The sequence below is a fragment of the Larimichthys crocea genome, chromosome I, assembly GCF_000972845.2.
Source record: "Larimichthys crocea isolate SSNF chromosome I, L_crocea_2.0, whole genome shotgun sequence".
Lineage (NCBI taxonomy): Eukaryota > Metazoa > Chordata > Actinopteri > Sciaenidae > Larimichthys > Larimichthys crocea.
The window spans coordinates 20,335,096-20,346,639 of NC_040011.1; the positions used below are offsets into that span (position 1 = coordinate 20,335,096).

At 38.9% G+C, this 11,544-nt stretch overlaps 2 protein-coding genes across 3 annotated transcripts; one reads left to right on the plus strand and one right to left on the minus strand.

The window, feature by feature from the left end:
• Positions 1 to 227: 227 nt before the first annotated feature.
• LOC104933828 (low choriolytic enzyme) lies at positions 228 to 4,021 on the minus strand. The gene is made up of 10 exons (XM_010749354.3): positions 3,886 to 4,021; positions 3,508 to 3,538; positions 3,352 to 3,417; positions 3,010 to 3,162; positions 2,606 to 2,723; positions 2,306 to 2,484; positions 1,983 to 2,064; positions 1,097 to 1,221; positions 759 to 819; positions 228 to 461 (listed from the first exon to the last, which is right to left on the minus strand). The coding sequence occupies exons 1-9, from the start codon at positions 3,946 to 3,948 to the stop codon at positions 767 to 769; spliced, it is 870 nt and encodes a 289-aa protein (XP_010747656.1). The 5' UTR covers positions 3,949 to 4,021; the 3' UTR covers positions 228 to 461; positions 759 to 766.
• A 3,375-nt stretch (positions 4,022 to 7,396) lies between these two features.
• Positions 7,397 to 9,844, plus strand: LOC113745990 (low choriolytic enzyme-like). Of its 2 annotated transcripts, none has more exons than XM_027280011.1 (10): positions 7,397 to 7,489; positions 7,597 to 7,678; positions 7,878 to 7,884; positions 7,999 to 8,055; positions 8,174 to 8,329; positions 8,512 to 8,632; positions 8,724 to 8,902; positions 9,321 to 9,402; positions 9,494 to 9,618; positions 9,730 to 9,844. In XM_027280011.1, coding segments are annotated over exons 2-10 (801 nt in total). In that variant the 5' UTR covers positions 7,397 to 7,489; positions 7,597 to 7,606; the 3' UTR covers positions 9,732 to 9,844. The 2 variants fall into 2 exon arrangements, with proteins under 2 accessions (XP_027135812.1, XP_027135820.1); XM_027280019.1 differs by having other exon boundaries at positions 7,881 to 7,884.
• Positions 9,845 to 11,544: the final 1,700 nt, after the last annotated feature.

The following is an 11,544-nucleotide window of genomic DNA, read 5'->3' on the forward strand; positions in this document are numbered from 1 at the left end:
CTGTGTGGGTTGAGTCTCGTGTCTTGAGCAAGGCCAGAAAAAGACCTTATTAGCCATAGTTTGTGCTTTATGTGTTTATCAAGCAGCTTCAATGAGCCCCGTTCATCAATGTACTGAAATGAGAACATAACTGTATGTGAATGTGGCTGATCACTCGCATAGATTCACAGTACAAAGTTTTGTGTCAGAATATGTGTGGGTAAACAGAAAGAGGCTGACAAGGTTCAAATGTTTGTATATATATTTTTATTCATTATAAGCATTTAATCAAGCTTGAAATCAAGTATTGCATAGTTATATATAAATGCAAATTTGTGACAATTTCACTAAATACTGATTTCTGATTAGGTCAGAACTGAAGCTTATTTAATAAAATTCTGAAATTCATTTAGCACAAGATGCATCTGATTTTGCTTGTAGATTAAACATTGAATCCACCTGCCTCATTTCCTCTTGATTTCCTGTCGGATCAAGAAGGCAACTGTTAAAAAATACTGAATAATGAACAAAATCATTTAGTAGTTCATGTGTGGCCAACAGGAAATAGACATGAATATACATTCACACTTCTCTCTTACCATGTTATCAAAAAGATAACAATGAAACAATAAATAACAGCTACTTAAAGAGGCAAAGAGATGGAAACTTTCATCTAAAGACTTTATTTAAAGGTTTTATTAATGACTGTACTTCCAGATCACACTCATGACAGTGTGTAGCAAGTTAGAGAGTTAGAAGTAGAAATAAAACCCACTTACTTTCATTTCTAGAGGACATGGTTTCTTTGCATAGGTTCTGGGTCAGGTCTGGAAGTTGAATCTGAAATAAATCAAAACACAGAAAAACCTGTCAAAACTGTTCCAGTCCTGCACAATGCACATGAACATACAGATTTTCATCTTTCCAGGTCTGCGTTCAGCCTGTCCATTTTGTCAGGAAGATGACAGAGTAGGTGAATATGCTAGTTTGTGGCCAGGTAGGTAAGAAGGAAGACAGGAGAGAATGCCAGTGGCTCAGAAGAAACATACTGTAGTTAGATACAGAAACAAGTAGGATGTAATATGGTAGAAGAGGCAGAGGCTACATGGGTACATACTGCAGCGATAGAGGCGGTTCACCCGAAGGATGTCAGTCGGGCTCATTTGGGTCGCTCTGCCGATAGCTACATTGTTGTTGGGGATAGGAATGATGGTTGGCTGCCTGTTCCTAGAGAAGGCAAACCTGATATGCAAATACACATTATTGATGAGAGGTTTGAATTGTACACTGTACACATGTACTCTTCAAAATACTCAGCAAGAACCACTAGTGTAATTCTAATATTTACTCTTCCTTTAGCTCTTCTTCTTTAGATAAGATTCCACCATCACCTCCACCTGCTCAGCAGTAAATAGTCTGATGCATGTGTAAGCACCTGTTTGCTAACATTTTCATCACAACACATTTATAAGGTGATAATATGGCAAATGTGTTTACAGCTTTAATCAGGCTTGGAACCAATTATTATACAGTTATACATATAAATGCAAATTAGATCAGCAAGGGATGTCATCATGACCAGGATGGAAAGAAAGAATGACTGCAGTATCCAGCAACTCTTTCAGTGTACATATGGCCATGTAAGTAATATTTTGTAGGGATAGCTCAGGTTACTGAAGTGGGCTAACTTGTCCACCCCTTCCTCTGTTGGTGCTGTAGATCAAGGTAGTAGTAGGCTAACAATATTTTTTGTCAATGAAGTCTTGTGGCTTTGAAGAAAGCAATAAAACTGCTTTAGGACATCTGTTAGCAATATGGGAGGCTAAAATGCTTGTGTCTGCTTCTTTGGGGGCATGCTGTCCAGCATCTGCTGTAGGAAACACACTGATAATAACCTGAACTATCCCTCTAAGATAGACGTATCCTAATGTATCCTATAACATGCATCATTTTATTGTTGTAGTATGTTATTTTGAAGCTGAATGTGTGAACTGAGACTCTACCTTCCATAGTGCATGACAGAGTTGTAGTCATAGGGAGTGTCAAGGTTCCTTGTATTGATTATCCTGAAGTTGTTTTCCATTCCTGCAGGAGAACATGCAGCTGAATTAATTATTGTTTGTTACAGTTTGCCAGTCTAATGATAGTTAAGTCATGTTTTTATTTATTTGTATTCACTTGTGCTCAAAAGTTATAAAGGTCAGCTGTATTAATTGTTATTCTTTTTGGTTGTTTCTATTAAAAGTAAGTAAGTGAGTAAGTTACATCTATATTCAACATAATGTGATGTTTTGAAATTGCTGGTTGAGACTGTAACTCAACCCACCACGGATGACATTCTGCAGCAGGATGCGAACGTGCAGGTCCCTGTCGGACCGGGTCTGTTCATGGTTGAAGCCCATGGCATGGAGCAGCTCGTGTTGGATGATCTGTTGGAAAACACAGCCCTGACGACTCAAAGACACTGTCTGGCCACCACCACGACGCCCGACAAAGGAGAAACAGCTGGAAGGGAGACGGACATAAAACTCAGCAGCCAGTGCAGTACAGCCCCTTGACATTATCCCATATGGCTATAGGTGAATTTGTGCATGCATATTAGAGATGTGCATTGTGTCACTCATACCCCGAGAGAGACTGGATGTTCACAAAGTCTCTCTGACCATTGTGGGGAGTGAAGCGAATGCAGGTGGATGCAGCAAATGAGCGCAGGCCTTGGATGATAGTGTTCCTCTCACGTCGGGCTGTAAAAAAGAAATCAGTGTAGAGAATGTTGTTGCTGTTATCTTCTGACCTCATCTTCACTCTACTCTGCTTCACTCTTCATTACTACTACTACTATTACTATTGCTACTATGCCATTGCCCTACTACTACTCTTTTACTCGTAGTACAACTACTGCTGCTGTTGCTATTCTACTATACTGATACTACTACTACTCCTCTGTGAATGTGATATTAGTGAATTATGGGTTATATTTAGTATATAATTCTATAAATAAATAATAAATAATGAGTTGTTGAGACTTACAGTACTGGTTAGAGATGCGGAAGGGTATGTAGACGTTGCCATCAGAGGCTTTAGGCCACAGGCATCCTCGACTTGTGCAGGGATCAGCGTTCTGCAGACCTGTTGGCATTGCTATGTCTCCAAACATCACGAGAGGCTCATCTATGTTCTTTCCTACACAATGACACAAGGATGGTAAAAAAAAAAAGAAAGATTGAATGAATGATTGATTTCATGTTCTATGGTGAATGTTTAATTATGTTTGTCTTGTCGATTATGTTCTCTGTCTCTGCACATTTACAGCTAGGAGGATCATTTCATCAAAGCCAATGAATAAAGCAGCTGCATTCTAGATGAACATACCAACATTTACATTGGCCTTCTCTAACAGTGTAGAGATACTGAACTCATCGTCCTCAATGGTGTTGCCTGCAGAGTAGAAACAGTTTGTTGAGTTCCATGCTGTAGAGCACATATTTTTTATGACCATTTTATGTCTGAAAAGTAGCCATGTCTCACCAGAGTGATTATCAGTCTTTCCAAGGAGATCCTGACACAAAGTAAAAACAGCTGGTTAATGCTTACATTCCTGCACAGGCTTAGAATGTAACACAATAAAGAAAAAACATGTATAAGTAAATGAAAGACAAAATAATGTTTGGCTTTTTGCAATTTACTAAATGATCTTTGTTTAGAAACGGTTTCAATTTCTCCACAATCATAAAAAAGTTCTTTCATAAGTTGAGCAGCCAGTCAATATTAATCATGATACTATGTCCTCTCATTGCTGATATGCAGTAACAGTGATATGCACAGTTTCAGAAATTTCCTTTCAAAATGTGTCAAATGTCTTTCTCAAATCTGTCATACTAATGTAAAATATCTGCTGATGCTTACCTGTACAGTAAAACTGTGGACAGAGCAGAAGAGGACACTGATGACGGTAGCTTGGAAGATCATGGCTGATTGTAAGACAGCAGCAGCAGACAACGAAAATGGCAGGGGAAACAGATGTGCTGGATCTTATATAGGTGGGAAAGTCAGCTCAGTTTCATCCTAATATGGTATACTGCTCACCGAGGGCTGATTGACAAATTCAGCTCGAATGGAAGTGGCAGTTATTACTTCAACCCTACAATGGTTTGTGTAAGATGTGGGCTTTGTTTTCCACCATTTGTTTCCAGGCAGGTGCAGACTACTCATCTGAGCAGTCAAGTTGATCAATAAGTATGACAAAACATTGATTTTAATTTTTTTTAATTTAGTAATCTCAAGGAGTAATGAGCACAATGACATGTTTTTATTAGGTTTTTATGAAATGACTTATATCCCAGATCTGAGTCCAAGTTTAAAAATAAAAAATATTTTTTATGGCTGGAACACCAAATAGAATAGAAATATTTCACGTCTTGTGTTATCATTTTATGCACATTTTCCCAAAATGTAAACATAAATATTTGGATGTTAGACCTCTTGAATACAGGATTCTATTGGGTGATAAATCAGTAGAAGATGATATTCAAGAATATTTTTATTTCAAAGAGAAAAAACTGGATGTTAAGATCGGATGTCTGACATCAGTTCAAAGCCACTTTCTAATAAAGCTGGTGATGTTTCTCCAGGCTGCACAAAGTTCAACATGAACAGGGGTCACTTAGAGACATGTGTGACAGGCTTTTTACCATACATAACAGTTTATTGCCTAATGGCTTAATTAATGGAAAATTTTAGCCAGTGTGTTTAACCTCCTCCAACATCATAATTGCTTTATTTTTTCAGCTCTTTAGTTAGTACCAGTCAAAAGTTTGGACAAAAGTTTTTTCTTTCTTTCTTTTTTTTCTTTTTAATTTTTTTACTATATTTCCATATTTAATAAGCTTCATGAGGTCATCACGTGGAATTATTTTCAATGAACAGGTGTGCTTTCTTAATGTGTTTAACCATCAGTTGTGTTGTTCAGAGGTAGTGTTGGCATACAGTAAATAGCCATGTTCAACTACTGTGGTAATTCATATATGGCAAGAACTAAGAGAAACAACAGTCCACCATTAGTTTAAGACATGAAGGTCTGTTAATCCAGAAAATGTCAAGAACCTTGAAGGTATCATCGTGCAGTCACAAAAACATCAAATGATATGATGAAAGTGACTCTGCTTCAGGAAGAGACACATAAATGCTTCACAGAGATCAAGCAGCAGACACATCTCTACATCAAGTATTCAGAGGAGACTGAATCAGGCCTTCATGGTCGCATTGCTGCAAAGAAACCACGACTGAGGGAGACCAAGAAGAAGAAGAGAACTGCTCGGGACAAGAAACACAGCGAATGAACATTAGACCAGCGGAAATCTGGACTTTGGTCAAACCTCAGATTTTTGGTTTCAACTGCCGTGTCTGCCTTGTGAGATGTGGATAATAACTGTATGTGTGGTTCCCACCTTGAAACATGGAGCAGAAGGTGTGAAGGTATGGAGAGCAATTTATGCAAAATTCAAAGCACACAAACCAACATGGCATTCTGTGGAATGGAGCATGTGGTTTGTGCTTAGTGGGAACAGAAACAACAGCATGACAGTGACCCACAACACACCTCAAGGCTATGTGAGGGATATTTCACTAAGAATGAAAGTGATGCATGACCTGGCCTTCATAATCAGCTGACTTAAACCCAACTAAGATGAAGGAAAAGAAGCATCTATACATCTATAATACATACAACCATACATACTACTTTCAAATGAAATACATGTGAAATCTTTGACAGACAGTAAGTCAGAACTTACTTGACAATATTATCTATAATATAGTTATATAATATCATATGATATTCAATGTGTATCACACATTTGATGAATATAATACATCTTGATTTATGTTATTGCATTAAGGTTTGCACATTTACACAACCCCTCTGTGTGGTTAAAATCACACATGCAAAGTTGTGAAAAACCTTTTTTTTGTGTATATGACTTCTCCAAATTGTGGGCACTGTTGCAATATGTGTTTGGTTTGCACACAGTCATGCAACGTCTTGCAAAAAAGGGAACAATGACTGAGGGAAAGCTCAGATTGCACACAATGCTTTGCATTAACTTTTTGGAATGTCTTTGATGTCAGATTTGTTAACTTTGCATGTTTTGGTGAAGAAGTCTTATTGACAATGACTGTCATAGTATCCATAAATCCATAAATACACATGTAAAAATGTGTTTATTTATTTTTTATTTATTTTTACCTTAAACAAAGAAATAAGAGAGCAAATGGGCTAAACATTTTAAAACAACTACATTCAAGTTCAGTTGCAGTTACACATATGCACATATAATTCATCCCCCAACATTTATTTTTTATAAATAAAACTGAATTAAATTAAATTAATTAAAAAGTAGTATTAAATAAAACACATGGGGAGTCTGCCTTCATTCACTCCATCTGTCTGATCTTTTTATTTCAGGTGCTTCATCATTTACTGCTGAGCTTTAAGCCTCCACCTTCCTCTCCGATACTTCTCCATCTCATGGATTTCCATTTACTTTAAACATTTGATTGTTTTTACTCTTCTTTGCAAATTTGTCTTCATTGATGTCTTTTTCTGTTGTTGGCTGCATGTTTACATGAAGTTGCTATATAAATAAATCAAGTTTGAATTTTAATTAGAATCATTGAAATATTTAAGTGAAGACAATACATTTTTCCAGTTGAGGATTAGGAGGTCAAGTGTGTTTTTTTATAGTTAAGATTACAAACCAGCCTTTTGCAGGCACTGCATCATCTCAGCAGTGCTGAGGTAATGCGATCCAGTCTGCTGCAACAACTTCTCAGCACATGACAAGACCAAGACATTTCTAAACAGAGACAATGTAACTTTGCCTTGTCATGTGTAACATGTCTTGTTTATTCTGCTTTACCACCCTACCTTGTGTTAGCTTGGTCCAGTTATGTCCTGTTTACTGTCAACATGGTGCTTAGTCAAAAACTCTTTAAAATGACATACTCATTGTCCCATATTCAATGAAGCCCCCTTCAGTTTTCATGATAGCCTGTAAAAGGTGTTTTGTCAGATGTATGGGAAGATACAGGTATGAGATTGTGTGATTATTTGTGTATAATGTCCATAGAAGCTAATTTTTCTTTAAACTTATAGCTTTAACAACTCAGTCACTCCATTCTGTTTTACATGTGGAAGGTTGAACAAGAGGCTTAGTAACTCCTCAGTTTAAGGCATTTCAGCTGCTCTGTTGATGATATGTTTTGGTAATTCTATACCTGCAGCATAAATACAAAAAGGGGCAGGTGTTTTTTTTCCCACTCTTGGTGATATGGAGGAGTTTCCATTCACGTGTGTCTGTACATTTTGTGACTGATAATGTTAATTTAGCTGACTCTTTAGGTTTCTTAGTATACACAGATAATCCATATTTGGGCTCACAGGTGCAGTTAAGCATGTATAAAAGCCTGGAGTGACTGTTCAGCTGCACAAGGTCCACAAAGAGGATCCAAGGTGAGTTTGGCAGCAGAATGCGATGGAGAAGTTTAGATTTAGATTTATTAACACTGTATCTTTCCTGTGAGCGGAAGCTGAAGCTTATTCCTGTCTGTGTCCTGCAGGTCTGCTGAGATGGCTCGCATCTTTGTGTTTTCAGCTCTGGCTCTGCTGCTGCTGTCCGCCTGCTGCTGGGCTGAAAGCGAGGTAGAATCATAGTGGAAGAGAAATGACTGACAATGACGAGTGTGATGTCTGCTTATTTGTGGTGCTGCATCACATCGCCTCTACATGTTTAGATTATTTGGTTATGCAGTTGACACATTGTGTTCTCTTTCAGCTGTAAGGTGGTTCTATCTATTACTAATATGTGTATTTTTTCTCCCCTAATCCCATGCTGAACCAGCAGACAGGTATGTCATCTAATCCAATGATCAGACCTATTCTGTTGACATGCACAATACTGGGACTGGTGTCTTTTCATACAAAGTGAAATTGTCTTATTGTTGATGTCACTCACATTGCAGAGGAGGACTCAGAGCTTTCTGTCTCTGAACTTCTGGAGAGAGCCAACAGTAATCTGAGTGAGTGTGAGCTGTTGCTGTCACCATGTTCCTCATGGCCACTGTTGATGTTTCACCTCATTTTCTTCTATTGGTGGCAGTTTAGCAGGTTTTTAAGTTGCTATATGGTGTGTCTCAGTCCGTTCCAGCGATGATCCCATCCTGATTGATGGAGACATCTCCATTGACAGCGAGGCAGAGAGAAACGCCGACCCCTGCACCAGTCGTGGCTGCAAGTGGGGAAAGTATACTGACGGGAAGGTCTACATTCCTTATTACATCGCCAGTCACTTTTGTAAGTGTCAGACAGATTAATAACCTACAAATATTCCACTTTTGATTGTAGCAGGAACTTTGACAAAGGGGTTGAGAGTGACATTAACCAGAGATCTAGCTGTTTATACAACAGAATCATGCAGGGGCATGTTTGATGTGGGATTTTAAAAAGCTAAACATTGTGTGGTTTTGCCCTGCCAGCCTCCCGTGAGAAGTCCATCATCACCCGTGGATTGGAGTCTTTCTCTTCCTTCTCCTGCATCCGCTTCAGGCCCAGCAGAAGCAGTGACCGTGACTGGCTGAGCATTGAGTCCCAGAATGGGTAAGAAGAACTGAGACTTACAGCTTACAGTTTGAATTAGAAGCTTTTCTCAGACTTCAGTGTTGTTCAACTCACCTCTGATCTTGTCCAGCTGCTACTCCTACGTTGGTCGTCGTGGTGGTAAGCAGGTGGTGTCCCTGGCCCGTCGTGGATGCTTGTACCATGGCACCGTCCAGCATGAGTTGCTCCATGCTCTGGGATTCAACCATGAACAGACCCGCTCTGACAGGGACAACCACATCAAAGTCCTGCTGCACAATGTTCAGTCTGGTAATGCAGCCATCTATTAATCAGAAGAGTAAATTAGAGAGGGGATCCAGTACACTGTGATGCTGTGATTTACAGCATTTCAGTTTGTCTAACACTCTGCTTTATGACCAGATAACACAAACTAATGGCATTCCCATCAAGCTCAACTCTACTGATTATATAATACCTGCTAAACAGCAGTAGGTTAGCATTGTTACTGTAAGACTGTTTGAGAATCTATGTACATCCTCACAGAGCTTTTTAATCTATACTTTACCTAAGTCAAATTTTGACAGCAGTAGAAGTTGATTGTGTAACTGCAGCTCTCTGAATATAAAACCATGGAGCCGTACAGCATCTTGGGCTCTTTCTCCAGCAACTGAACTGAAAGTGAATTCAAAGCAAACAAATTTGAACTGTATGATTGCTGTTCTTTTAGGAATGGAGCACAACTTCAGGAAGATTGCCACCCTCAACCAGGGCACTCCCTACGATTACAACTCTGTCATGCAGTACCACAAGTAAGAACAAATAGCTTCACTTCAGGCCTGTGTGAGCTGTGTGTGCACGATGTGCTGTGCTTCAGTCTAACTACTGAGCTTCCTGCTGTAGGTACGCCTTCTCCAAGAACAACCAGCCCACCATGCTTCCCATCCCTAACTCCAATGTGTCCTTTGGCAATGCTAAGGAGATGAGTCGCAATGACATTGCCAGGCTCAACAAGCTGTACCAGTGCTGTGAGTGTCTACATGAGCACATAATAAATACCTGCCTACGGTTTGTATTCACCACTCTGATATTACACTCAGCTTTGACCTAACCCATCTCTGTGCTGTTCACTGTTCCAGAGGAAGGCTGTTCAGATGTGCTGACAGACAGAGCGGAGGGAAGAGTGTCTCCTTGTGCTCACTGAACATCAGAAGCTGCAGATCTGAACTCATCAGCAAAGCAGCCAATGATTGTACAATAAAGTTACTCTGACAGCACTCCCTTCTCATACTTTCACCACATTTTGTTTTTTTTTCTCTCAGCATAAGCGATGACCAGAGCCAGTCCTAACTAGAAGCTCTATCAAAAAGTAAAGTCTTAAGTCTACTCTTAAAAGTGTTGAGGGTGTCTGTCTGCAGAACCCAGAAAGGTAGTTTGTTCCACAGAAGAGGAGCCTGATAGCTGAAATTTCTGGCTCCCAATCTACTTTTGGAGACTATAGGAACCACAAGGAACCCAGCGTCCTGGGAGTGCAGTGTTCTAGAGGGGTAGTAAGGTACTATGAGCTCTTTTAGATAAGATGGTGCCTGACCATGAAGAGCTTTGTAAGTAAGGACAAGAATTTTAAATTCTATTCTAGATTTAATAGGTAGCCAATGCAAGGAAGCCAAAATGGGAGAGATGTGATCTCTGATCTTGGTTCCTGTCAGAACACGTGCAGCAGCATTCAACTGGAAGGTTTGAATGCAGTGTAACAAGGTTGGATCATAAACCAGGCAGAATGACTGTGAATCAAAGTAATGATTCAATCAATACAATTGCATGTCAGGAATATATTAGAAAATATACGTGTAACATGTATCTCTTCAATTCATTCAGTTAACCCACTGAGGGAACATATATACATATACACAAAGTTAAACATGTATAAAGGTAAGATTTTCTCAGAGAGACTTATTCTATAGATGTCTTCACTCCACTGACTTCTGAGAGAGACATCTCTACTCATCTTCACAGCACAGAGGTCTTTTTGGAGTGTGACACCTGTGGCTCTTTCCCCGTCTCTCTCTTTCCATTCCTGTCACTCTTCAGCTGTCTCTGTCAAATAAAGCTTGAAAAGGCTTGGCCAAAAAATAAATAAATAAATAAATAAATAAATACTGCTGTCAAATCATAAACAAAGCAATCAGAATGATATACACTATCAAACAGCCAGTAAACAATACACCAAAAAATAGAAAACACATGTTCAAAACATAGTTCCCAGCGAGAAGTACATTTTTAATCTCAAAACAAATTTCATATTTTCCCATCAGTGTCTTTTAGTGAAGGAAAACATGTTCTATTGTTCTATCATAGCAGCTCAACATTAATCAGAAATGATTACTCTGCTTTGCTCTTTGCAGTTTTTTTTTGTTCTTCCTCCTCCTTGTGTTTTTACAGTACTGTACCCCGCATCTCACAAACCTGTCCTTTGTCTCTGTGATACTGTAATCCTTGTTCTCTGTTGATATGAACCTCCAACCAGTCAACATCTATTACAGTTTTTTCCAGTTGCTAACACACTGAAATGACATGGATAGCACAGATATTTAAAGTGACACACAGGGAGCAAAACCTCATCTCAAATCTCCAAAACCTTAAACACATTTTCTGCTTTACACACATTTTGCAATTCAAAGTGGCTCTTTTTAAGTGTACTGAACGTGGTTCTCTGCATAAGACACAACAATCTGACATAAAGTCACATGTTTGCAATTTCAAAACACTGCCATTTAAAATGACACTACATGAGCTCAACACTTCAGTCAGGAAGTAAGCAATAAAAGAGAACAGGTGAGCATCTTTTTTTCTTTTACAACAACAATGGAAGACATTGCTGAGAGAGGAAGAGGGAGGGTGAAAATGAGAGGGGGAGGAAGAGTGAGAGTTCGAGGTAGAGCAGTGTTGTTGAA

Bases quoted from the DNA above. Each gene is read 5' to 3' on its own strand.
- LOC104933828 (XM_010749354.3), bottom strand. From the start codon at position 3,948: ATGATCTTCCAAGCTACCGTCATCAGTGTCCTCTTCTGCTCTGTCCAC. The intron at 1,222-1,982 runs GTAGAGTCTCAG...TTTGCATATCAG, and splicing joins TCTGTCATGCACTATGGAAG to GTTTGCCTTCTCTAGGAACA. The intron at 820-1,096 runs GTATGTACCCAT...GATTTATTTCAG, and splicing joins GAACCGCCTCTATCGCTGCA to ATTCAACTTCCAGACCTGAC.
- LOC113745990 (XM_027280011.1), top strand. From the start codon at position 7,607: ATGGCTCGCATCTTTGTGTTTTCAGCTCTGGCTCTGCTGCTGCTGTCC. The intron at 8,056-8,173 runs GTGAGTGTGAGC...GGTGTGTCTCAG, and splicing joins GAGAGCCAACAGTAATCTGA to TCCGTTCCAGCGATGATCCC. The intron at 8,633-8,723 runs GTAAGAAGAACT...GATCTTGTCCAG, and splicing joins AGCATTGAGTCCCAGAATGG to CTGCTACTCCTACGTTGGTC.